The 26,793-nt window shown below is 45.5% G+C and overlaps 1 protein-coding gene across 1 annotated transcript in view; it reads right to left on the minus strand.

Annotated features, from left to right (window-relative positions):
• The window catches only part of CTNNAL1 (catenin alpha like 1), a 64,417-nt gene extending 37,624 nt beyond the window's left edge, over positions 1 to 26,793 (minus strand). The window contains exons 1-3 of the mRNA XM_056116998.1: positions 26,603 to 26,793; positions 10,087 to 10,276; positions 1,663 to 1,850 (exon numbers count right to left, since the gene is read on the minus strand). Coding sequence (XP_055972973.1) covers positions 1,663 to 1,850; positions 10,087 to 10,276; positions 26,603 to 26,746 — 522 coding nt within the window. The 5' untranslated portion in view covers positions 26,747 to 26,793. The remainder of the gene's footprint in view (positions 1 to 1,662; positions 1,851 to 10,086; positions 10,277 to 26,602) is intronic.

Here is a 26,793-nt window from a genome sequence, read left to right on the forward strand (position 1 = left end):
GAAGCTGTGGGCAGCCAGCAGTGGACAGAGCGCGTGAACCTGCAGGAGAGCCAAGAGACCACGTGATGCGTTTTCTTGACATTGGAAATAAAGTAAATAGATGTGAAACATATTTTCAAATACTTTTCTCTGAAATAACAGCCCTGGAGTAGTTTTTGTCAGACCAAGATAGGAAAAGAAAACACAGATATCCTGTGTTTACTTATTTTTCACGGGTCTATAGCTGGATGTTGGCATGCTAATCTGCCCTGGCAGCTCCGGAAGTCCCAGGCGACTAACACAGATAAGGCAGCTTTGCCATCACCAGGCAGAACCTCCATCCTTCACAGAGGAAGAGTTTGGCCTCTCCTCTAACTCTCCAATTGCTTTTTCTCTTTCATCTTAACATTTTCGGATTTACTCACCACTCTTGGGGTACTTCCCAGCCGCAAGCCCTGTTGGATCAATTCCCCACTTGGCTCACTCTCTTTTTTCTTGATACGGAATTGCTCATGGAAAAAATAGTGATTGTACAAGTGCTGGCTTCCATCATTGAGGAGCTGGGATCATTATCTGAGAGACTGTTCGAGTTCCACACCAGAAGAGTCTGTCTGTTCTCTCAGTTTTGTGATTTTTACATGACTTTTAGGGAACTTAGTATCCAGAGATTGCACAGTGTGAGTTGTTTCAGATATCTGAATTATTTCTCAAACTTATACACTGTTACTGGGGGGCAGGAAAGGGAAGGGGAGACAGAGGCTGAGTCTTGGGGAAGGAGGCATTGAGAAATTCGGTATTTTTGTCAACTAGTTTCTGTACTGCCTTATAACTCTCACAATGGAGACGCTACCGGTGCTCACTCGAGCAAATCGAATAACAATGGGAGGACAGTGCTACAGTTTCTGTACATACATTTTCACGGAGCTCGTCTTTTCTTCCAGAATCTCTATACACGAAGGGCTCTCACCAATATACCTCAACAAGCCGATAATGGTTTAATGAGAAGAAACCATTTTAGCTTCCCTATGCACACCCATCATTTAGGAATTACAAATGCAAAAGAAACACACCACCACTTTTAGGGGACAGGGTAGGGGCGAGGGAGGGCATTCCTGGTAGCTCTTGGGGCCACTCCTGGCTCTGTGCTCAGGAGTAACCCTTGGTGGTGCTCAGGGACCATCTATGGTGTTGGAGATTTGAACTGGCGTGGACCACATGCATGACGAGCGCCTGAACCTCAGGCCCTGAAACGCCACTTTTAAACTAGAATTCTAAGCAACTGAAACATATGAGCATTGCCAAATTACCTTCTTTGACCTCAAAAACTCTTTTTAAGAAATGATACAGGGGAGTAAGGAAGGCACTTTGCCAGATATGACCTGCTTCTCCAGGAGGTCTCAGGGCAACATTTTTTTGTTGTTCAAAAAAATAAACCGGAGTGGGGGAGCAGAGCGATAGTACAGGGGGTAGGGCATTTTGCCTTGTATGCGGGACAACCCGAGTTCAATCCCTGGCATCCCATATGGTCCCCCAAGCACCGCTAGGAGTAATTTCTGAGTGCAGAGCCAGGAGTAAGCCCTGCGCATTGCTGGATATGACACCCCTCCCAAAAAAAAAGGAAAAAAAATTTTTTTTCAAACAAAACTGAAAGACACAGTATAGGATCACCAGAAAAGCAAGTACCTTATTTCTTGATGTTATTATCTGCTTAATGACTACTCGGTCAGCCAACAACAGCACTTTTGTCACTGAAGAAAGAAGCAATCTGGCAGCTTTTATCACTCCTGCTTTGTCTGTGAAAATTGTGATCTGACCATCAGGGTCTGGGGGATTCAAGCTGCTGACATCTGTAAGTGCTGCAATCGTTTCTCCTGAAAGGAAAGGCAAGGGAGGGAAGTTCAGTTGGGAATAAGATACATTTAGATGAAAATCCACACTTTCAAAAATCTTTTTCCTTTGGGGTGGGGAAGGGGGTGGCTGGGAGGGCCAGCACTGCTCAGGAGACTTTCGGGGACTTTGCGTTCAGGAGACCCCTGGGAGTGCCCAGCGGACCATATGTCACGTCAGGGATCCAACTGTGATAGCTGTTATTCAAAGCAACCAAATGCCTTACTTCCAGTACAATCTCTCCGGCCAGACTTTTGAGAGAGAGAGAGAGTGTGTGTGTGTGTCTGTGTGTGTATGCTTGAGTCACACCCAGAGACACTCTTAGGGCTTACTCCTGGTTCTGTACTCAGGGATTAAATTCACCCCCAGTGGACTCGGGGAACCACATTGGGTGCCAGAGATTGAACCAGGTAAGGTGCACGCAAGACAAATGCTTTCCCTGCTGCACCATCTCTCCAGACCGCTTTCTCTAATCTTAAGGGATATGTGCTTGGTGGGTAGAAACCCAGCTTTGCGGGAGAATGGGGGGGCATGGGAGGACCCCTTAAGACGCGGACACTCTGGTGGTGGGTGTGGGGTTGGAATAATGTGTGTGCCTGAAACTCCGTTATTAACACTATTACAGATTGTGTGACTAAATGAAAAATGAAGAGGAAAAAAATGAATTCGACTTTGGATTACTTCAGGAGCAAGGAACAGTTTCCTCGGGATAAGCACAAGGACTGTCATGTGAGCTCCCAAGCACAAAAACCAGCAGCACATTCTTAAGAACTCAGACACTTTTGTTTTCAGTGAATATGAAAAACATCAGCGCTTTTGTTCCCACTGGTGGGGCAACTTACACCATGAAGTAAAGTTCCCTGCTCTACAAGACAGTGAGAGAAATCTCAAGAGTCAATAATCAAAGAATCAAAAAAAAAGAGTTGGGGGGTGTGGGAATCAAGCCTCTATAATCTCAGGGTTCCTGACTTTTATTGGATCCCTAGGGCAGAGGTAAAAGGGCTTCCAGCCACCTTGGGAAGTGTCACCAGTGAAAGGCGGACTGCAAGAACCACCCACAGGCAAAGGGAGACAATAAGCAAATTTGTCTGTTGGTCAGCCCAGGCTCTGTGTGGGCAAAGAAAAGAAAAGCCTGCCTTCATCCTGGAATTCCACCCAGAGCCTGACCCTCACCCAGGCTTCCTGCTTGGCTTTATACTTCGAATGATGCCCATCTTAAACCATTCTGCCAGGGGCTGGACAGAGAGTACAGCAGGTAGGGTGCTTGCCTTGCACACAGCAGACCTGGGTTCGATCCCTGGCATCCCATAGGGTCCCCAGAGCATCGCCAGGAGTAATTCCTGAGTGCAGAGCCTGGAACAACCCCCGAGCATGACTGGGTGTGAACCAAAACCCAAAAGGAAAAAAATAAATAAAAGAGTAAAACCAAGGTGTACTTTTTCCAAGACTAACTGTTTAACAAAATTCAAAAGATAAACCTTAAATCATCTTATAATGCTCAAGATGATTTTAACATGTGTGTTGGTGGGCAGGGGGAGTGTGGGTCACACCTTACGGGCTACACCTGGCTTAATGCTCAGGGATCGCCTCTGGCAGTCTTCAGAGAACCAGGTGAGCTCAACCCCCTGAGCTCCCTCTGGCCTCCTCAAGGTCAATAAACCTAAATAAACCAGTACGCTTGATGGATTGGTTTTCTCACAACCCAAGAATTTATCTCCCTGTCACTAAGAACTTTGTGTAAATACATCTGTGCAGTAATAGGACTGAGTATAAGCAGAATGAGGATTCAGATCGGTCTGGCAGAAGCACATGACAGGGACTAGAATGGTGCTCTTCAAACACAGTGCATGGATCTGTTCAGATGCGCAGGTACAGGAAGGCTAGAAACCCCTGCTCTACTGCCAGCCCATGGACCGGGGTGCAAGCCAGGGGCCAGGCCATGGATGCAAACAGCTTAGAGAAACCCGAACTGGAAAGAATAGTTCAGGGTCAAGCTAAGAATTGGGAAGCTATTTCAATTAGGAGCATGTGGGGATCTTACAAACAGTGTGGGCATGGAAATACATAATTTTTTATGATTTGGGAACTATTGAAAAGAAAAAAATCTAAAATTACAGCCTGAACATTGACAGGAAGAAAGGATGAGTGGAGGTGGTGGTGGTGGTGGTGGTGGGGTGTATGTGTGGGGGGGGAGGGGGTCCTGAGGTCATCAACTAAATCACTTGAAGAAAACCCGAAGGGCCTGGGAAGAGCTGTGGTGAATTTAGTTTCAGACAACAGAAACCTGAAATGATGCTGGGGGAGAAATATCAGCCACTAGGTACCCACGGATGACTAACAAATGAGTCTCCAGTAGCCCAAGGAGTCACAGCACCCAGCAACTCCACTCTCAGGCTGTGTCCCTGACACAACTTCTCGGGTTTGGTATGGCTGCAGTGATGACCCCCTGCCACCAAGGCCCCTGAGGGAGCATGCTTGGCAGCTCTCTTTCTTCCCAAAGGGAAACTGAGGGAGATTTCTGACAGGAGAGACTGAAGTCTGGGGCCAACTGACAGCCCGAAAGGGAAGTCCGCCAGGGCTTGAGAGCAAGTCCCAAAGCAGAGTCTGCGTCCAGTCAAGCTTCCTAGTGACCACAGGCCCCAAGGGCACCCTCACTGCCAGTCCTGAGAGACGCCAACCTAGGACCAACTGTGAGGCAGGCGACACCCTGATTCCTTGCAGGCAGAGGTAGCAAAGTTCGAGGTTTTAAGCGCTTGCTTTTTTTTTCTTTTCTTATTAGTCACCAGAAAATTGCAAAGTTATTCGTGATTAGGTCTCGGCATACGTTGTCTCAGTACCGATTCCGCCACCACTGCCCGCCTTCCCCCCCCAATTTATTCCCTCGCCCTCTTTGTCTCCTACCCACCAGGTTGTGATATGGAGTACTTCTTAAAAATACATGAGCTTTTGCATTATTGTTTATTGTACTATTGCCGACAGGGTTTCATACAAAACACGTTGACACCTTTCAGCACCCACTCCTCCTCCCATTTGATCTTTCCTTCACTATAGCAGCTGCCTCCATCCCACCCCCCCATCCTCTTACCCTCCCAATCCTCTCAGGAGAGATATTTCCTACGGACTGCCAGTTCTCATGGTCTTTGTTCCCACATCTTTGGTTATTCATTATCCCCCCATGATGTTTCATTATACTCCACATATGAGACAGACAGTTGCTGCCTTGAGGTTAACTAACTTGTTACCCAGCAATAGGTAACTAGCACAAAATTTAACAGCAACTTCACAGAAAAAAAATTAAAACCAAAAATGTTAATGTACGCAGAAAGGGGCAGAAGGGAAATATTGCTTTGCTTTCAGCAATAGCTGAAAGGATGGCCAAGTTTCCTCCGTAACGCTGGAAAATATTACCTTTTCCTGTAGCTCTCAATCACCAAAGATACCACATATAACCATATGGCATTATTTAACCTTTCCTTTCCTGACTAACCCCTCGGCATTTCACTCACAAGGTAACATTCGGTTAGCTCCACCAGCATAGGCAGATAGTTCTTCAACACTCTACAGTTGTCCAAAGTGAAGACCATTCAGAAATCAGTTTGCGAAAAGTGACAAAGGTGTCTTGCAGATGCATGGCTGTCATTTTCTGATATGTTAAATGCAACTAGCGAATACTTTAATGCAAAAATCTAAAGCTAGTAAAACACTGATCTCAGCTCCCAAGCAAAACATAAAACTTGGCTGGTTGTCAAGTAAAAAGTGAAAACACAGTATAAGAGCGTTCAACATGGAAAGAAAGGCGTAAAAAGGAAAAGTCCGAACAACGGGTTGCATCTACTTTGACTTGGTTTTATTTTTAGTTTTGGTGCTAGGGACTGAACACACATGACTGGCTTGCTAAAGGTGGACCACTGAGCCACCACCCAGGCAACAACAAATATTTATATTGAACAACTTTCTAAATGTCAAACACATGGGTAGAGAGCTTGCCTTTGAACATGGCCAACCTGGATCCAATCTCTGGCACACCACCAGGAGTGATCCCTGACAGCAGAGCCAATGGTAAGCCCTGAATAATTCCTGGTGTAGCCACTACACCAAACCAAGCAAAAACCCAAAAAATCTTCTATAAATTCTAACATTATCCTTATTTTAAAGAAGAAAAAACTGAGTTTTTAACAAAGCCTAAGAGTTTGCCCAGGGGGGCTGGAGTCATAGCACAGCAGGTAGGGCATTTGCCTTGCACACGGCCCACCCAGGGTTCGATTCCCAGCATCCCACATGGTCCCCCGAGCACGTCCAGGAGCAATTCCTGAGTGCAGAGCCAGGAGTAACCCCTGAGCATCACCGGGTGTGACCCAAAAAGCAAAAAAAAAAGAGTTTGCCTAGTGGGGCACCGTCAACAAGCAATGCAACCAGAATCCAGGTATCTGATGCCAAGGATCTAGTTACTTTATTACTATTTTATGTGATTCCTCCTCAAATGATTACTAAGTTTTCTGGAAGTGAAAATGGTTTCTATGGGCAGCGTGTCCCGGAAATATCTGAAGAATGATTTCAGCCAATCTGGATGTGTTAAGAGAAACCAGGACTTCCAAATGAGAAATGAATTACAGGAGGCACCACGGTTACTTGTGGACCCAAGTCCGTTCTCAGGAACTGCTAGGATGCATCAGACAGGAAGAGACAAGATGTGGGGCCCCTGAAATCAGCTGGTTGCCAAAGGCCTCTGCTGACCAGACGGCAAAGTAGGGAAGTCTCCCAGTGCTCGCTCTGCCCTGTGTCCTTCTTCCCACCACACAGCGACACACTAGCACGACAATAGGGTGAACAGCACTCAGGTGGCTCTCTCATCACAAAGCCCGTTCTCTGGGCCAGAGCGATAACTCAGTGACCTAGAGAAATGAACTGGGTACCACTAAAGGAGTGACCTGGGTACCACCCACAATCCTACACAGTCCCCAGAGCACTGCGGGGAGTAACACCCGGGTGCAGAGCCAGCAGCAGCCCTGAACATCTCTGGGTCTGGGCTTCCAAGTAAACACTGAAATCTATATGCACGCATAGACCAATATAACCCCCCTACTCTTGCTTTAATTAGGAATTGCTATAAGAAACAGTAATGGGAAGAACATGTCTACCACTCTGATGAATTACCCATTGCATTATGTAATATGTGTTGCAAAAGCACCCACACAATAATTTGGTGCCAGGAAAAAAAGGTCTCTCTCCTCTTGACATGCTGGTCTGTTTCCTTTCAACAAAACAATGAGAATTATATAACCCTTTCTTTCCCACATTTTTTCTCTCTTGCCTTCCAGGAAGGATAAAGATAAATTTCGTGCTTACTTAGAATTACAAAGTTGGCTAAAAGTTACTAGTCTTTTATTTCCATCTCCTTGTAAATGTGTTTCCTGGATGTATATCTTTTGCTATAAGCTATTTCAGTTCCTTTCACAAATGTAAGCAGAACATAAATTATGAGTATAATAAACCACCCCCCTGTTCTGAGAGGAAAAATGTCTACTCTTTACCTCAGTGAATAACTAGAAACCCCGGAGTTTCTGAAAATGTTCCATTTCATTCGATCAAGTCCTATCTGTTAATCCATCTAGATGAGGATTTTGTGTCCTTCTTCTCCTGCTTTTCACATCTCCGTGGCAATGCTTTGGTTTAGACTATTTGTTATAAGAAGCCTCCATATTAATCTCCCTGACTTTTATATCTACTCCCAATGATTCATTTTATCAATCAATTAACCCACACTCATTAATTTCTTCAATGCTACCTGAAAATTTTCTAATGCAAAATTGTCTCTTTATGGTCCAAATTTCTCAGCCTGTCCTCTATAGGATGAGTCCTGAGAGATTCATTTACATGCATAAGGGGGTTGACACCTCCAGATTTATTAGGCTTTATCTTACTCACCCTCTACCCCTTCATTTTTCATTTCATTTCATCATCCTGTTATTCGTCGATTGCTTCGAGCAGGCCCCAGTAACGTCTCTTTCATCCTAGCCCTGAGATTATATTCAAGGCTCTTTAGGAGAATGAGACCCATCATTGTTACTGGTATTTGGCATATTGGGTACGCCACGGGGAGTTTGCCAGACTCTGCCCTGTGGGCAGGCTACATTCGGTAGCCTGCCAGTTTGTCCAAAGTAGGAATGAGATAATAAGATGTCATAAAAAGATGTCCTGATAAGATGTAATAATGACCTTCTTAAATATTTACCTGCACCTTCCTCGGGAGCTATTTTTTTTTTTTTGGCATTCTTCTCTTTTTGAACTGGATTACAATCCTACAAAATTTCAGTGGTGTGTTTGCTTCTTTCTTGGCCTAGTCAATCACCAAACTTGCCTATTTTTCTGCAAACAGAAGCATCATTCACCCAACTGGTTCGCCTCCAAATGTTGGAGTCATCATCCCTGGCTCTTCTTTTGGTCACATCCTGCAATCAAAACTACCAGCAGGGATCAGAGAAATAGTACCGAGGCTAAGGACCTTGCTGAAGAGTGACTGACCCCGGTTGAATCCCCGACATGGCATACTGTCTCCCGAACATAAAGAGCAGTGATAGCTGAGCCCAGAACCAGGAATAAACCCTGAGCACTGCCCAGTGTGGCCCCCCAAACAATCCACCAAACAAACACAAACCTACCAGCAAATTCAGTAGAGCAGTCATGCCACAGCATCTATTTCATCACTCAAAGGCTATCCTCTGGACTAAGTCACCATCACAGATCACCTGAGTCCACAGCAGGAACCTTCTCCCCAGAGGCTCTGATCTTCTGATCTCTCTCTCTCTCTCTCTCTCTCTCTCTCTCTCTCTCTCTCTCACACACACACACACACACACACACCTTCTAAAACCTATACTCGGGGACCAGAAGATCCGTTTGCAGAAAACTTTGTGGGGCCACAGAGACAGTACAGGGAAAGGTGTTTGCCTTGCATACAGCTAACTCCAGTTCAATCCTCAGCACCAGGTGTTTCCTGTAGAAGCAACGGGAGTGACCCCTGAACCAGGAGTACCCCCTGAGCACTGCAGGGTGTGGCCCCCAAATAAAGAGAGAACAACAACAATTGTTAGGAACATTTGGCAATGTCTGGAGGCTTTTTTTCCCCGGCGGTCACATGAGGCAAAAGTGAATCTACTGGCATGAGTTTAGCTAAAAGCTAGGGATTTTGCTAAATACTCTGCAGTGCATAGGAAAGTCATTCAGTTAATTACCGACAAAGGCATCTGCAGCCCAAAAGGTCAAAAGAATAAAAGCTTAGAAACCCTGCTCTCCTATAATAGGCTATATTGATTGCCAATTGCCTTGATAATTTTCTTTTTTGGGGGGGAGGTCACACCCAGCGATGCTCAGGGGTTACTCCTGGCTTTGTACTCAGAAATTACTCCTGGAGGTTCTCAGGGGACCATATGGGATGCCGGGGATTGAACCCAGGTTGGCTGCGTGCAAGGCAAATGCCCTACCCACTGTACTGTTGCTTCAGCTCTGCCTTGGTATTTTCTTCACAGTAACAATCACTACCTGACATTATGTATTGTTTATTTGTTTATAGGTTTGCCCCCCTTGAAGGAGGTTTTTGTCTCCCTTGCTGGAAAGCAAATAATTCAAACTCTATGGGCGCAAACTTGTGACTGCTTTATACAGGGGGCCTAGAATAATTTCTAACATATCAGCACACAGTAAATGTCTATTGAAAGAATAAGTGGATGGGAGGTATTTCAAATAATGCTGAGTAATTTGTGACCATAAAAACATCCCAGGCTTTGCCATGTTTTGTACCACCAGCTACAGAGAACTGTGAAACATTGTGAGATTGAAAGTCACTGTGATTTATCTGTAGGAGAATAAAGGCACATGCTAATTTTTATTTCTGTTTCCTACATGGGGGGGAAATAGGCTAACATGCTCCCCCAAGCAGATTTCTGAATTCACACTTGTCTATACTGCTCATATTTCAGTGGTTGATGACAAAAGTGGCAGTAAAAGAGTTCAATAGTTCAGTGTTTCAGATTTAGGACTTAACCCCAGAGAAGTTTCATATTCCAAGAAGGTAACCCAAGCACCTAATATACAAGAAATAAATCTTTGCAAAGTTAAATAACAGTTTATATTTTAACACCCAAATTTAAAAAAATTTAAAAATGTTTGTGGTTATTTTCAGAGCAATACAACTGCCATAAAGAGGCTCCATTATCAACATACCTGCTCGTTTCGCTTCAATACAGGCAATATTTATTTCTTCTTTCAAATCCCAGTTTTCATTGGCGATGGCTTCCCCCACTCTAACAAATCTTCCAACTGCCAAGTTCACAGCTTGTCCTACCCGCTGAATGGCTTGCAGAGTTTTATCAGACTTTTTAGTGTTATCTTTGTGATTAATAAGTGTCGTGATCTAAAAATAAAGATAACAACAACTTACTTAATTTTGTCAATTTTTTTAAAGAAAAATCTATATCACAAAGGCTAAGGAAAGTAAACATAGAATACTGGGCAAAGTCTAATGAACTAAATTGCCACTTTTCATGTTTTAACCCAGCAATGATCAGAAGAGCATCCTGAATTCCAGTGTCCTTGTTGATGATAATTCCACAAATAACCTCAAATCGTGAAAGCCCCTTCATCACCTGGCATCCGATTCACTGCCAAACTCAGCACAGAGCCTGTACAGATACCATCTGTGCCAAACCATTCTACTCAAATGGGATGTTTCAGAATGATCACTGCAACCTGTTTTATACTTCTCCTAAGTCACAGACTCAAAGTAAACAAAATACCAAATGTTCCAGGCCCTGAAATAAAATATACAAAAGTGACATGCTACTGGAATTTTCAAAATGCCTTAGAAAATTACATAAATAATGCTGACTGATATATATATGATATCTCACATAAGGTAAATAGCATGTATTAACTGGCTACAACTATCAAATGATGTCATTACACCTATTAACAAAGACCAAACCAGCTCATCCATAGAAAAAGAAGGGAATCTTTGGATGCCACTACTGTGTGCCAATAATCTGTGGTATGTATAGAATAAAAGAATAAAAGGATCAGAAAGGCCTAGATTGAGCCTTGGTTCTGCCATTATGAGCAAAATGACCCTGGGGAATTTACTTGGTCTCTTTAAATTTCTTCATCTGTTAGTATTATTTCTTAAATTCTGAATATTTCCTAGATACCAGGTTTCAAGGATACATCAGAAGGCAAGACAAACACACGAAATTAAATACACTGCACACTATAGATGGATAGTAGAGGGGTTAAAGTGGCAAGCACTGATTTAATCTCTGGCTTCACTTGGTCCCCCAGGTATTGCTGAGTACAGTTCTGGAGTCCTCTGAACAGGGCCAGCTATGGGCTATATGTCCCTAAACACCACGAAGAGGGCCAGGTGATTCCCATAATGGCAAGGTCCAAGTCATCGGATCCTCTAGCCATTGCACTGAGCTGGGGCCCCTCTCTGGTGCATTCTTAGCATTACTTGGGAGACACACACCACACACATACATCACACACCTATCATATATCTAATGAAATTCCATGAAACAGCAATAAACAAGGATGGCAAGACCCACCCTCTCATAGAGCTAATATTCTCATGGACAGGTAAGCACGTGTGAAGGAAAGAAAAGGTTTACTGTTAAGGTTATATGAGATATAACCATAAAATCATATGATGGAAAGTATCTTTCAGCTTCTATGAAAAAATGATGTTTAAGTTGGATGTCTAAAAAATATCAAGGAGGGGTTGGAGCGACAGCACAGCAGGTAGAGCATTTGCCTTGGACACAGCCGACCCAGGTTTGATTCCCAGAATCCCATATGGTCCCCCGAGCACCACCAGGAGTAATTCCTGAGTGCAGAGCCAAAAGTAACCCGAGCATCACCAGGTCTGACCCAAAAAGGAAAAATATACACACACACACACACACACACACACACACATATACATATATATATCAAGGAGATGGAAAAAAGGGAGGAAGGAGAAACATCAGGAGGTAAAAGCATATTTTAAGAAGAAATATGTTGGGACAGAGCTGTGGCTAGGAGGTCACTGTCACTGTCCTCCCGTTGTTCATCGATTTGCTCGAGCGGACCCAGTAACGTCTCCTTCATGAGACTTTGTTGTTACTGTGTTTGGCATATTGAATATGTCACAGGTAGCTTGCCAGGCTTTGCAGTGCGGGCGAGATACTCGCGGTAGCTTGCCAGGATCTCTGAGAGGGAAGAAGGAATTGAACCCAGCTCAGCCGGGCCAGCTGTGCACAAGGCAAATGCCCTACCACTGTGCTATCGCTCCAGCCCTAGAAGAAATAAAAGTTTCAAAAAGAAGAAGAGTTAAAAAGATAGTTCAGGGGTTAGAACACATGCACTGCATGCAAGCAGCCATCCCTGGCGCAATACCCAGCACTGCATATGGTCACACACACCCTGCCCCAAGCACCTCCAGAATGGTCCCTGAGTACAGAGCCAGGAGTAATCCCTGAGCACTGCTGGGTGAGGCCCCCAAACGAAAAAAAATTAAATTGAATTGAAAAGAAAAGAGTGGTAGGGAAGTTTCCTTTGGAATGAACCTGTCCTATTTGATAAACGAGAAAATGCCTTTCAAGAGAGCAAGTATAAAATACCAACTAAAAAATACCAATTTCTTTTACTCATTTTATTTTAATTTGGTGGGGGGTGGGGGGATCACATACCTAGTAGTGTTCAGGGGCTTCTCCTAGCTCATTGGACACAGGTGACCCCTGAGATCATGATGTGCTGGGGATCAAAACTGGGCCTCCCGCATGTAAAGCGTGTGTTCCAGCTAACTGAGCTGGCCCTCTGGCCCCTCCTCTGCTCATTGTCAGATTTGGTTTTGAGAGCTAGAGAGAGAGTACAGGAGAATACAGGAGTTAAAGCACTTGCTATGCATGTGGCAAGCCTTGTGGTCCTAAAGGGGGGGGGGGGGGGGAGAGAGAGAGAGAGAGAGAGAGAGAGAGAGAGAGAGAGAGAGAGAGAGAGAGAGAGAGAGAGAGAGATCAGATTTTGCAACTGAGCTGTGTTTCTGATACACCGGAGACACTAACACCTTACCAGGTAGAAATGTGACTTGTAAATATTTTTCTCCCTCCCTATAGTTTATATTTCTGTGTGTGTTTGTGCCTGTGTGTTTTGTTGCTGTTTTGACTCTAGAGAAACTTTTCATTTTTCCTCCTATTATTGGTTGCTTTGGGTGTCAAATCCCAAAATTCATTGTCCAGACCAATGTCATGGGGAATTTTTCCTGGGTTTTCTTCGAACTTTAGGTCTCCCGTTTATATCTAGTCCATCTCAGGTTGATTTCGTGGGTGGTATAAGAGTTCAAATTCATTTTTCCCCCCATGTGATCATCAGTCTTTCCACACCATTTATTGGAGAAACAATGCTTCCTCCATTAAGTGTTCTGGCTCCTTATCTGACATTTATTGATGATATACCTGTGGGTTCATTTGGGGGTTCTCAGTGTCTATTTTTATGCCTAACTGTTTAATCAAACTGTTTTGATTACTTACACTTTACAGTGTAGTATGGGTTGGAAGTGTAACACCTCAGGCTTTAGTCTCCTTTCTCAGGATTGGGTAGTTGAGGTCTTTTTTGTTTCAATACACATTCCAGGATTTTCCATTTTTGTCAGAAATGACTTTGGAATCTCGACAGTGTCTCAATCTATATATGGTTCAGGGTAGCATTTCAATATGAATTCTTCTAATCCCTAAACATTTGTGACTTCAAGTTTTGTCACCAACATCTTGTAGTTTCATCATACAAATCTTCCATCTCCTTGGTTAAAGTTTTCCTTTTCCCCACCTTATCTTCCTTGTCTATGTTATGACAAAGGGGTTGCATTTGGGTACTGAGCTCACATATTTTAATTGTGGTGTAGATACACACTTTATTACAGCGTGTCAGAGGTCACAGACTTTGTTATCATGCAATGATTTGCCTGCAGGAGGTCAGGATTCAATTCCTGGTACTGTGTGGTCCCCGGAGCAGTGCCAGGAATGACTTCAGAGGACAGAACCAAGAGAAGCCCCTGAGTATGCTTGGGTGTGGCTCAAAAACAAAAAACCCAACAAAAAACAAAAGAAGTATATGGCAGATTCAAGTATTGGGTTCAACACAGTACTCAGTTTACAGTAAGCATTGAAAAGTATTTACTTTGTCCCTTTATTTAATCCTAACCAGGGACAATTCAAGAGAAGAAAACTGAGGCTGAAGGGCTCAGGGAAGTCTCACTGGCGGCACACCTGCCTGGCAGACGGGAGGACTCTGGAGCCAGAGCCCCAGCACCACCCCACTTTGCCAAGCGCAACCCTGGTAGTGCTATCACTGTGACTCCTGGTGCCCCCAGTGTGTGGTCTCAATGCAAGCGTGTCCAAACACTGAAACTCTGGGCCAGAGCGATAGCACAGCATGTAGGGTGTTTGCCTTGTACATGGCCGACCCGGGTTCGATCTCCAGCATCCCATATGGTCCCCCAAGCACCACCAGGAGTAATTCCTGAGTGCAGAGCCAGGAGTAACCCCTGAATATCATCGGGTGGGACCCGAAAAAATAAAAAAAGACACTGAAACTCTGTTTGTGACTCCTGGCAAGCATTCCAACCAAGGTGCATGAACGGAAATAAAGAAATGGGGTAGGGAAAAAGAAAAGAGAAAGAGAACTGGAGCTGAAGGAAATCATGTACTTCGTTTATACAACCAAGGAGTCATCTTGCTTAGAATTTGAACCCAGGCTTCTGTCTCAACCGAACGAACCCACCAAGTATTTTTTTCAATCTTTTTATTTATTTTTGGGTACCCCCAGCAGTACTTAAAAGTTCACTCTCAGCTCTGTGCTCAGGAATCACCCCTGAAGTGCTTGGGGACCACACGGGGGTCCTGAGGATGAAACCCAGGTCAGCGGTGTATCAGAAGGCAAGCCCCTACCGGCTGTGCTGTCTCTCCAGCCCCAGAGCACATTCTTCAAAATAAAATATTTGCGTTACATAATCAGAGAGGAAAGAAGAGGAGTCGTGGTTCAATTCTCGGGATGCCAAGAGAGGAATCCTGCAAGTGCCCACTCAGTCTCTTTTCCACATCAGACGGACCCGAGCTGAGGCCAAGCCAAGGCCCTGACCACTACTGACCATTCCAAACAAACACTTGGGGAAAGGTGCTAGATTTTGAATAGATGTTTAAGTCATGTTTGTGAAATCCTTATTTACACAAAGTTTTACATTGCTAATTAGAAAGAGAAGGTCCTGCAATCAGGCTAAAATGCCAACTATTGTTCAATTCCAAAACACATGTTTTGCTTTCACTACAAGTACCCTCCCCAGAGCCTAATTAGATGTGGCTGTCTTCTTCCTCTTACTTGAAGCAATCTGGAAAATGTTCAAGTCAAATACTGGAGAGGCTTTAAAACTGACAGTGAGAGAAGCCAAGTCAATTTATAAAATCCCTTATTAAAAGGCCCAGAGTTCTTCAATTATTTTTGAACTTCTTAAAGGTGGAGTTCAAAGGTCACATGTTGGAATATAGGAAAACCTAAAGTAATTAAAAATGATCTATAATCCCACTATCCTGCAAGGATTTGGGCATAATTCCTTTCCAGTTTTGTTTCACACGTACACCTACTTAACACTTGCAGCTTTATAAAATTGAGATCAAACTCCAATGTTCTGGAATAAAAAAAAAGAAGTTTCACTGATATTTAACATTAAGCATAAGAGTAGCAGGTACTGTCCTTGGTGTTTTACATAGATTTACTTACGGTTTACTTCGCTAGGAGACATACTATTATTACCCTCACTTTATTGATAAAGAGCCTCACATTTGAAGAGGTCCAGAATCCGCTGAAGGTTAAAACTGCAGTGGGTTGTCCTACAGCCTTCTCACAGCACTGCCTCTTTCCTCCCGGGATTAAGTTAAGGAGCAAGGGAAAGGCAGTCTGTGAAAGTGCCTTGCACAGTGTAACGTGCCAAGTAAAATTTTAGCCATGACTCTACGTAAACAGGAGGCTTGTTAAGCTGAGAGTCACAACCTGGAGTGACCTCAACGACAACCTCAAAAACACCTGAAATTTGGAAAAGTGGTTGGAGAGGGTGCCCCAGGGGAAAGAAAGGCAATCTGACATATGGAACTCAGCTATAAACTTAAAATGGAAAAATCATCCTGCTCTTCCGCGCCTGCTCTCCCTGGAACCTGGATCTCACTTGCTGGTCTCTATGTTTCTTTGCTTGCTTATGTCCACTCTGGAGAAGCCTTGCTCTCTTTCGGACACATACTTCCCCCTTTTCTCTCATGTCATATCTTTCTCAGCAAGTTTCATTCAATAAAAACTACAGTGCTTCTCTTTCTCACACACACACACACACACACACACAGATCGGGGCGGCGCGGGGAAGGAGAGGAACAGAAGGAACCTTACAGTACTTTCTAATTAAGTACGTTAAGAAGTACTAACCGGGGCTGGAGCTATAGGTCGATCCAGGTTCGATTCCCAGCATCCCATATGGTCCCCCGAGCACTGCTGGGAGTAATTCCTGAGTGCATGAGCTAGGAGTAAACCCTGTGCAAAGCTGGGTGTGACCCAAAAGGAAAAAAAAATAAATCCTAACCTTGGGCCAGAGAAGTAGCTCAGAGATCTGAAAGCATGCACATGAGAAGCAAGGGTTCCATCCCCAGTACCACATGCTTCCTTGATCACCACCAGAAGTGAGCCCTGGGAACAGAGCCAGGTGTAGCCCCATACAGACAACAAAAAAGAGGAACACCAATCTGCTACAAACCTCCAGGCAAGTGGGATCTCTCTCTCTCTCTCTCTCTCTCTCTCTCTCTCTCTCTCTCTCTCTCTCTCTCTCTCTCTCTCCAACACCTGGCCATACTCAGGGGTTATGAGGAATCACTCCTAGCACGCTCGGAGGACCATGTGGGATGCCAGGGATGGAGCCCAGGCCAGCTCTGTGCAAGGCATGTGCCCTCCCCGTTGCATGATCACTCGGGTCCTAGTATTTCATTTTTTTTTATGGGGCGGGGGTGCATTTGTGCCACACCTAACAGTGACCAAGGATGACGCCCAGATTTGTGCTCAGGGTCACTCCCAGCAGTGCTCAGAGGACCATGTGGTGGGACTGAACCCATGCCTCCTGCAAAGCATGCAATCAGCCCTTTGAGCTATCTCACCAATCTCAGTGCTCTTATCTGTAAACAGCAGGGATAATAGTAGCATTCACTCACAGGATCATCGTGACACTAAATTAATAAATATAATTAAAGTATTTAGAATAGTCTTTCATATACAAAACACCACATAATTGTTAGATACTATCACACTGCACATTTCTGGAATATCTTTTCTTTCCTCACATTATGGCATTATACTTATTTTCTAGAATGTTGATAATAATCTTTTGATTGCAATTTTTTTTAAACTTTGGGCCACCCCAGGCAATGCCCAGGGGTTACTCCAAGCTCTGCACTCAGGAATCACTCCTGGTAGTGCTCAGGGGATACCAGGAAACATAGCCAGGCCCATGGTATGAAAGGTAAACGCTCTACCCACTGTACTACTGCTCCAGGCCCTGAAATATTTTCTTTGTCAAGAAGTAAATGGCATCCAAAACGGGAGGAAATGAAGCCAGGATAAAAATATAAAACCTGCCACACCCACCATCTTGCTGGCAGAGAAACGGTCCAGCACCACATCTTCAAAAGAACATATCAAACCTGGCAGGGAATTCTGGGGCCTTCTCGGAATGGAAACCGGCAGAGTCCCTTTCTGCCTGAAGGCACAGCAGCCCTTAGCCATACCTGACACCCTTTGACATAGAACCAGCCCAGCTTCACATCTAATCTCAAAACGAATGATGAGTAGCTGAATCTTCCCAGGAGGAACCAACCTGAGGGCTGAAAACGCTAGGGTATTCTCAGAACAGCAGTGAGCCAAATTCCTCCCACACACCCCCACCACCACCAGAAAAATCAGCAGCCTTCTTCCACACCTGTCATCTTACTGGCAGGGAAACGGCCCAGCAGCGCATCTCCGAAGGAACATGATAGTGCAGTACTGTCCCAGATAGACTGGTCCAGGCTGCGAAGTCTGGGACCTTCTCGGAACAGGGCAGCAAGATTCCCCTTTCCACCTGACGGCCCAGCAGCCCGCAGCCCTACCTGTCACCATCCGACCTAGAAATGGCTCCACAATCCAACCTGATCAAATGGCAAAGCCACCAAATTGTTCCAGTTCCATAGCTCCTGGGCTGGCAAATATCTCAAAAATTTCATAGCACTGTCAGCCCAACGGGATCACAGCAGATCTGATTGGAAAGTTGCACAGAAGCCCACCAAGCTCAACGAGCCTAAACAACACCGAAGGCTCAACTAGCACTAACCAGCACAGCAGATCCTCAGATAATGACCTTAGTAACATCATTCTGAGATAGAACGACGATCACAAATTGACTCTTGTTGGTTCCAAGAGTCTTGGTGTTGTAACAAATAATATGAAATAAATTTATTTGTCCCAGCAAGAGGGCAGGCTGGGGCGGTGGGCTGGAAACTAGAGACATTGGTGGAGGGAAGGGCACACTGGCAGTGGGACTGGTGCCTGAAACAACTGTTTTATGAATAACTTGGTAAGTTCATTCATTCATTCATCATCCTGTTATTTGTTGATTGCCTTGAGCAGGCCCCAGTAACATCTCTTTCATCCTAGCCCTGAGATTATATTCAAGGCTCTTTAGGAGAATGAGACCCATCATTGTTACTGGTATTTGGCATATTTGGTACGCCACGGGGAGTTTGCCAGACGCTGCCCTGTGGTGGGCAGGCTACATTCGATAGCCTGCAAGTTTGTCCAAAGTAGGAATGAGATAATAAGATGTCATAAAAAGATGTCCTGATAAGAGGTCGCGCGGCCGCGAATGCGGCCACGCGGTTCCGGGGGCTGGATTTTATAGTCTCTGAGTCTTGGCCGTTGATGGGATTACACGGCGCCAGGGGGCCAGGTGGTGGGTGTGACCCCCGCCAACTGGAATTTGGAGGATCTGGGTGGAGGATGCTCGACTCCAATTCGAGTAGGCTTGGTAAGTTATGGTGTTATAATTAAAAAATTCTTTTAAGCACAAAACCTTAATTCCCAGGGTTCAAGAGACAGTATAATGAGTAGGGCATTTGCCTTGCATGTTAATGTTGTCCGGGTCCTGGTCAGCCAACCCCGGCACTCTGAAGTATGATCCCCCTGGTCGCTGGACTTACTCCCTATAGGAGAGGGAGTGCGAAGGGGAGAAGCCCCTGCCCTGGCCCTCTGCACACCGCAGACTCCTGCCACCACTGAGAAAAAAACACACGGAGAGGGAAAATCTGGTAGTCAAGCAGCAATTCATTTATTAGCTCTCACACAGGGGGTTTTGTACGTATGTTTCAAGGGCAATCCACGTGTATCACGTTTACCTTGTCAGGCTCAATATAGACGATGATTTACATCTCCCGCTTTCAGGGCCAGGTGTATTAGCTCAGGCAGATGGTAACTGTTACATCCCTCGTCCTCAAAATGAGTGCCTACCTGTGTGGAGTGCTGAAGGACGCCCCTGGGCCCCTGTAAACAGGGCCAGCTCTTTCTTTCAGGGGCAGGGGATTTAGTCAAAGTCTCAGGCTGGCTACTGAGACCCCAACAGCATGTGGCCAACCTGGTTCAATCTCTGGCATGCCCTCTGGTCCCTCTTAGGGGACCATCATATGGTACCCTAAGCACTGCCAAAATTCCTGAGCACAGAGCCAGGAGTTACCCTCAAGTACCACTGGGTGTGGCCCAAACACACACTAATAATAACAATAATAATGATACAATAATTTTAAAAACCCTTCATTTCCGGAACTCTTAAGAATAAGGAAACCAGTCAGGACAAAGAGGTTCATCTCTGACTTTAATTTGGCGGATAAGTTCTCAAAACTGTAAGATATAAAACTCAGCCACTCAGCAGTGGAAGCCAATAAGGCAGGAAACACCAAATCACCAAATCGTAGGTGCTTTAAACAAAAACACTTCCTTTGTCCATCATTTTTTGTTTGAATGCTATGTGTTTTATCTTCGCAATTAAAGACATATAATCACATACTCTATTCATCTCCAACTAAGAGAAGGATCCTAAAAAGCTTTGAAGACAAAACAGAGAGAAATAAGAAGAGGAGGTGAACTGCCTTCAAAGCTCAAAGTCTGCACAGCGGTGAATGAAGTAAATCACAGACAGGAAAAGATTAGTGGGTGTAGAATAACACTGCACACACAGGGATGGAGCCATGTGGCAGGTATTCTCTCCCCTTCCTTGCGTGAAAACATTCTTACGTCTGGGAGTAGGAGTTTTGACAGGAAAAATGAAGTGATTAACAAAGAAGGTGGGAAGCCGCTCTGCAAAAGAAAACAAAAAATGCTGGGAAATTCGCCCAGTGCTTAAAAGATGAAAAAAAAATTATGAATTACACACCGTGTAACAAATGAATGTATAGAACTCACATATTTTCAGTTTTAAGAAATGAAGACCTAAGCACTCAGCACTATGCTTGAAGAGAGCACTTGAGGTCAGTCCCTGACAACTTGAGTGGACTTCCCCTCTTTCAACATCCTACTGCTCCTTTACCCCATGAAGAAATCACTCTGATTTTGCACTCATCACTCTCTGATTTGTGTATATTGGGAGGGTGAGAGGAGAGGGGTGGGGCTTGGACCATACCACCACTGGTGGATCATATCTGGCAGTGCTGGGACCATAATGTAGTACCAGGAGACAGAACTTGTGTCAGCAGCACGTAAGGCTACTATCCCTCCAGTTCCATCACTCTCTTATTTTAACTACTGTACATACTATATCACTAGGTGGTTTTGCTTTCTCTAGTTTAAAATCTTTTTTTTTTCATTCAACGTTGCATTTTTGAGATTCATCCATATGGATCATTATAGCTGTGTTTTATTCATTTCATGGACATAAATCCGGTATGTTATGCTACGAACCTAGCATAATTTTAAACATTCATTTGAATAGTTTCTAGGTTGGGACGTTAGTAAAAAGACTGCGACCATAGCAATCCATAACACATTTGTAGGCGCTTTCCTAAGACTATGGATTTAAAGTGGAACTTTTAGCCATAGTTAGTATCTAGCAGCTTAGTTACTACATAGCCACTACCATCATACTTAAATCTACTATCATACTCAACTTGAGTGGATGACACCAAACTATTTTCCAATTGACATTTCTATTAGCTCCACACACATTAGCAATTCTACTCTCATCATAGGTTTAAAGATGTACTTCACTGATTGCTGGTGAAATTGAGTATCTCTTCTTAGGTCTTATAGTCATCTGTTTCCTCTTCTGCAAAATGAGCCCCTCACTAATTTATAATTTTAACCAGTACTTAACCAAATAATCAGTAATTTTTTCCCTTTGGTTTTCTGGCTACACCTGGTGGTTCTCAAGGCATACTCCTGGTTCTGTACTCTGGGATAACTCTTGATGGGGCTGGGGAGATCATATAAAGTACTTGGGGATCAAATCTAAGTTGGCCACATGCAAGGCAAGCACCTTATCCACTGGTGATATCTCTTGACCAGTAATTATCTAATTATCATCTCATTGGGAATCTTTACCTTCTCTGGTATTACCAATCATGGTTGACCATTTGTGTTGCAATCATGCTCCATCATTTTATGGCTTCTTTCAATCAATTTTCATTGGGATTCTTTATTTCCACCAAGTAAAATTCACCCATCTTTGTTTAGAGTTTGTACATTTGGTATAGTAAGAAATCTTTTCTTGTGGTGAGATGGTGAAAATAATGCTCCATTTTTTTTTACTAGAAGTGTTGTAAGTTTTCACTCATATATCAATGTTCTTAATATTGGAATGGGGTGAAGGGGGGGGTTCACATCTGGTGATGTTCAGGGGTTACACCTGGCGCTGCATTCAGGAATTACTACTAGCAAGCAACGTACCCACTGTAATATCTCTCCAACCCCCTAAAATTGGAATTTTTATAAACATATGTGATAGGGATTAAATTTTGTGCTTTTGTTTAGACAATCGATTATCCCAGTCCCATCTAGAAAAAAAAATATTCTTCCATTGCCCACTGGTCAGTCAGGCTAATTTTGCAATTTTTCAAATTTTCAGAGACTTTTGGATTCCTTTTTTGATTCTCTATTTTGTTTCATTTGTTATGTGCCTCCCTCTATGGTTACACCCTGGTTCTCTTAATCACCAGCAATACACCAAATCTTGATACCTTATACACTATATTATAAGCACATATAAGTATAAGCAAGTCTACCAACACTGTCTTACTTTTAGGTCTTATTAGCTAGTTGTTCCTTCTTATAAAATCTCAGAATTACTCTGATCAAATCTGACAGAGAAAATTCTACTGGAATGGCATCAACTTTCACACATCAATAGGGAAAATTGATATATCTATCATCCACAGTCTAGCTAGAACACAATGATAGTCAATCCCGTTTATTTAGGTCTACTGTGGCTTTCAATAAAGTTTAAAAATTTTCTTCACAATTTTTGGCATTTCTTTTGCCAACCATACATTTCAAGGTACAAAAAAAAAAAACTGCTGCCATTTTAAGTCTAACTGCAATTTTAGAATTAGATTTTGATTATTAATATAAAGGAATTCAAAGACTTATTAAATTCCTTACTTTTCATAACTTATATGTAGACAGTTGAGTTTTCTATGTAGATAAAATGTGACAATAAGAGTTCTGATTTTCCTATCTTTACACTTTTTACTTCTTGTCTTCATGCCTTAGATAGGATTTCCAGTACATTGTTCAACAGTGGCTGTGATAACAGGGATCCTTCCTTTTGTTATTCCTGGCTTTAAAGGAAATGTTTCTTTTCAATTTGCTATGATGTTAACTGGGCTGGAGCGATAGCACAGCGGGTAGGGCATCTGCCTTGCATGCAGCCAACATGGCCGACCAGAGTTCGATTCCTCCGCCCCTCTCGGAGAGCCCCACAAGCTACCGAGAGTATCTCGCCCGCACAGCAAAGCCTGGCAAGTTACCCGTGATGTATTCGATAAGCCAAACACACGAGTCTCACAATGGAGACATTACTGGGCCTGCTCGAGCAAATTGATGAACAACGGGAGGACAGTGGACAGTGACATGATGTTAACTGCAGTTTGCTGCAGATACTATATCAGGATGAGAAAGTTTTTTATGACTGGTTTACTTAGCATCTTCTGTAATGATTATAGACTGTATTTAATCAACTGCTTTTGATAAGAACATTTCTTTTCCAATGTGAAGATACATACATATATAAGTATATACAAATAGGTATGTATATATATACATATATATATTTACTAATATTAACTCTTGTTGCATTCCTACAATAAGAATGGTACCCAGAATGTTCTGTTTGGAAGGACAGAAATCTGATACATGGTATCAGAGTAGAAACCATTTGCTTAAAACTCAGTGACATACAATGCTAGTCTCACTCGTTATCTGAAGACACAGTCTCCCCTAGGCAGAGTTTTCAGACTATATCCTGCAGTTTATGCTCACTCAGCACATAGAACAGGCTCCTCTATCCAGGTCCTCTTTCCCAACTGGAAAAAAGTCCCTCAAAGAGCAACAGTTGAGGGGCACACACCATTACTTGCCAGTGGGAGAGGGAAGCTAGGAGGAGTGGTTTGGGCCACACCCACGCTTCTGTGCTCAGGAGTGACCCCTGGCAGTGCTCATGGGACCAAATGTGGGGGCAAGGATTTGAATTGGGTTCTAACTCTCCCACTCTGGTCTAACTCCTATTATCTTATCCATATTCTTGTGGATAAAATGGTAAACGTAAGTTGATCATGCAGCATCCATGTAGAACATGACACTCCACAACATACAGGTTTTCGGGTTTTCTCAAGTTTTTCTGGGGCCGAAGCAATAGCACAGTGGGTAAGGTGCTTGCTTGCCTTGCATCTGGCTGACCCAATTTGAATCCCCAGCATCCCGTATAGTGCTCTGAGCACTGCCTGGAGTGATTCCTGAATGCAGAGCCAGGAGTAAGCCCTGAACACAGCTGAGTATGTCCTCCCCCACCAAAAAAAGTTTATTGTTTGAATCCACTAACAGTTAAGTCATCTTAAATCACGTGCCACACTTTCCTGATTTGTTAACAGCATTCCAGCTATGTGTGCTTGATAATGTTTCTTAATTGGGGTTGGGGGGTATTCGACCATGCCTGGTGGTGCTTAGGGGCTACTCCTGAATCTGTGCTCAGGGATCACTCCTGTCTAAGCTCAGGGGATCGACCATATCTGGTTCTGGGGATGGAACCAGGGTCAGCTGCTTGCAAAGTAATTTCACTACCATGTCTCCATCTCCAACATGTCATGATTTTTTTTTAATTATTCTATTGTGGGGACCACACCTAGCAGTGCTCAAGGGCCAAGAAGTGTCAGGTATCAACCTCAGGGCCTCTTACATGCCTCATATGCTCTAACATTTGAACCACCTCCCTGGACCATGATTTTATTTATTTATTTTTTAGCATAATTTGACTTTTTCTCAGAGAGTCCAGTCAATTACGGGGAATAGTGACTGCATTGTACAAAAGCTATCACAATGGCAAGGGAGCTTGTGGGATAAGGCACATCACCATCAGCTTGGGCCCTGTGTGAGGAGGAGGGGAGGGCTGGCATTTTCCAACAATTTGGCATTGACCTCTAGTTAACTCCCGGCAGTGAGTCACACTTTTCCCACTTCACTCTCCCACTCTCTCCACCTTCCTTCTCCCCAGTATTGCACAAAGCAGAGCTGTAGCATGGATACATTTTGAGCTGCCATACTGGCCATACTGGGAAAAATTACCATGTCTGCAGATTAGAGCCACCTTCCAACCTGTTTTCCTGCTGGCCGGTTCTATCTTCTACACTTCCTGCTGGCCGACCTCATCACTGCTTCTACTCTCTCTGGAGGACACATACATGAGGTTTTACTGAAAGCACTGGCTCTGAAGCCAGGCCACTCAGGTTCAAATCCAAGCTTGGAGCCGAAAGTCCCAAGACAAGTCAATTACTTGTCACTCCCTCAATTCCCTTTTCCGTGTAATCAGAGCCTACTATGCCTACCTCAGAGGCATATATAAAGTACATGGCCGGGGTTGGAGTGATAGCACAGCGGGTAGGGCGTTTGCCTTGCACGCAGCCAACCCGGGTTCGATACCCAGCATCCCATGTGGTCCCCCCCGAGCACTGCCAGGAGTAATTTCTGAATGTATGAGCCAGGAGTAACCCCTGTGCCTCACCGCGTGTGACCCAAAATAAATAAAATAAAGTACATGTCCCCATGGCCTGTGGTCTATAAGCATTATATCTGCATGGTTAAATATATGGATAAGCTAATACCGGCCAGGGTTTCTCATGCATTTCTCATTTTGTCTGTGTTTGGAGTTGGGGAGGGGAGGAGTGAGGGGGTAGGTGGAGAGTGTGGGGTGGAGAGGGGGAGTATTCTTTAGACAACTGACCCTGGCACTCCTGCCCACGCCTCTGTCCCTCTTTCAGACAAGGACGAGAAGCCGGGAGAGCAGGACGACGTATGTATGGCCACTCATTGTTCTGCCAGGCAAGCTAAAGCGAGCACAGCTGAAAATAAACGGAGCCGCTTATTTGATCAGCACAACGGGCAGCGGAGGACATGTGCGGCTGCTGTTTCCAAATATTTGCAGGGCTGGGATGGAGAAGGCGAAGCACTGAAAGGCAGGACTTCTGAGCATCCCCTTTCCCCTCCCCGAACCCAGCGAGAGAGGCCGGGCACGGGCGGCCAGGTGTCAAGGGCGCTGGAAAGAAAGGAATGCTTTCGTGGCGGGGTCAGATCGCTTCTCCGAGCCCCCTCCAGGCTCCCCCAAATCCTGGCCACCCTCGCGTGAGTCACCGAACTGGACGATCCGGCTGTGAGTCACGGGGCGCCGACGCGCTCTGCCCGCTGCGTCGCCGGGGGCGCACGGGGAGCCGCGCGGGCCAGGTGCGGAATTCGAGCCCCGGGGCCGCGCAGAGCTCAGCCCCGAGTCCCCACAACTTCGCCCCGACCCCGCCTGCCAATTAGGAGGATTCCGGGCGCCTGGAGCCCCCCGTCCGCGCCGGGATCGGGCGAAACGGCGGCCGATCCGGATGAACGCCCCCAAGGAGCCGCGCAACCCGGCGCTCCCGAGGCCAGGCCGGGCGGAGACGAGCGAGCTGGGGCAGCGCGAAGGGGTCAGGGGTGGGAGCGGCGGGAGAAGGAGCGGCGCGATGGACGCGGTGGTGGACGGGACCCTCGGGGAGGCGGGGGGGACACAGAGGCTCGGGGAGCGCGCGCTGCACCGGCCGGACCGCCCGCCCCGGCGCGCACGGGCAACGGTCCACGGGAGGACGGGGAGGCGGAGGTGGGGTGCGCGCTGCGCTGGACAGAGGCCACGAGGAGGTCCCCCGAGGGGCCAGCGGGTCGCCGCGGCCCCAGGCCCGAGCGGCGCACCTGCCCGGGGGCTCCCCGCCCCGGCCCCCACGCCCGCCGCCCCCCGCCCCGGCCCCGGCCCGCAGCCGCAGACAGGTGGTCGGACCCCGACGCCGCGCCCCGGGGCGCGGAACTCCGGGCAGCGGCCGCAGGCCTGGCCGGGACAGCGCGAGCGGTGGCCGCGGGCGAGGGGAGGGGGCCGCGTTACCTGCGAAACCAGCGGGAGCAGCGTCTGCTCCACCGAGCGGGTTTTGATCTCGAGTCCCGAATCGAGGGCGAGGCCCGACGGGCCAGGGGCGTGCACGGCCCCGGCGCTGCCGCGGGGGCCAGCGGGGCCCAGGGAGGCGGCCATGGCCCTCGGCCGCTCGCGCCGCCGGGACACCGCGCCACTGCGGGCCC

Source organism: Sorex fumeus, unplaced genomic scaffold, assembly GCF_029834395.1.
Source record: "Sorex fumeus unplaced genomic scaffold, SorFum_2.1 ptg000034l, whole genome shotgun sequence".
NCBI lineage: Eukaryota > Metazoa > Chordata > Mammalia > Eulipotyphla > Soricidae > Sorex > Sorex fumeus.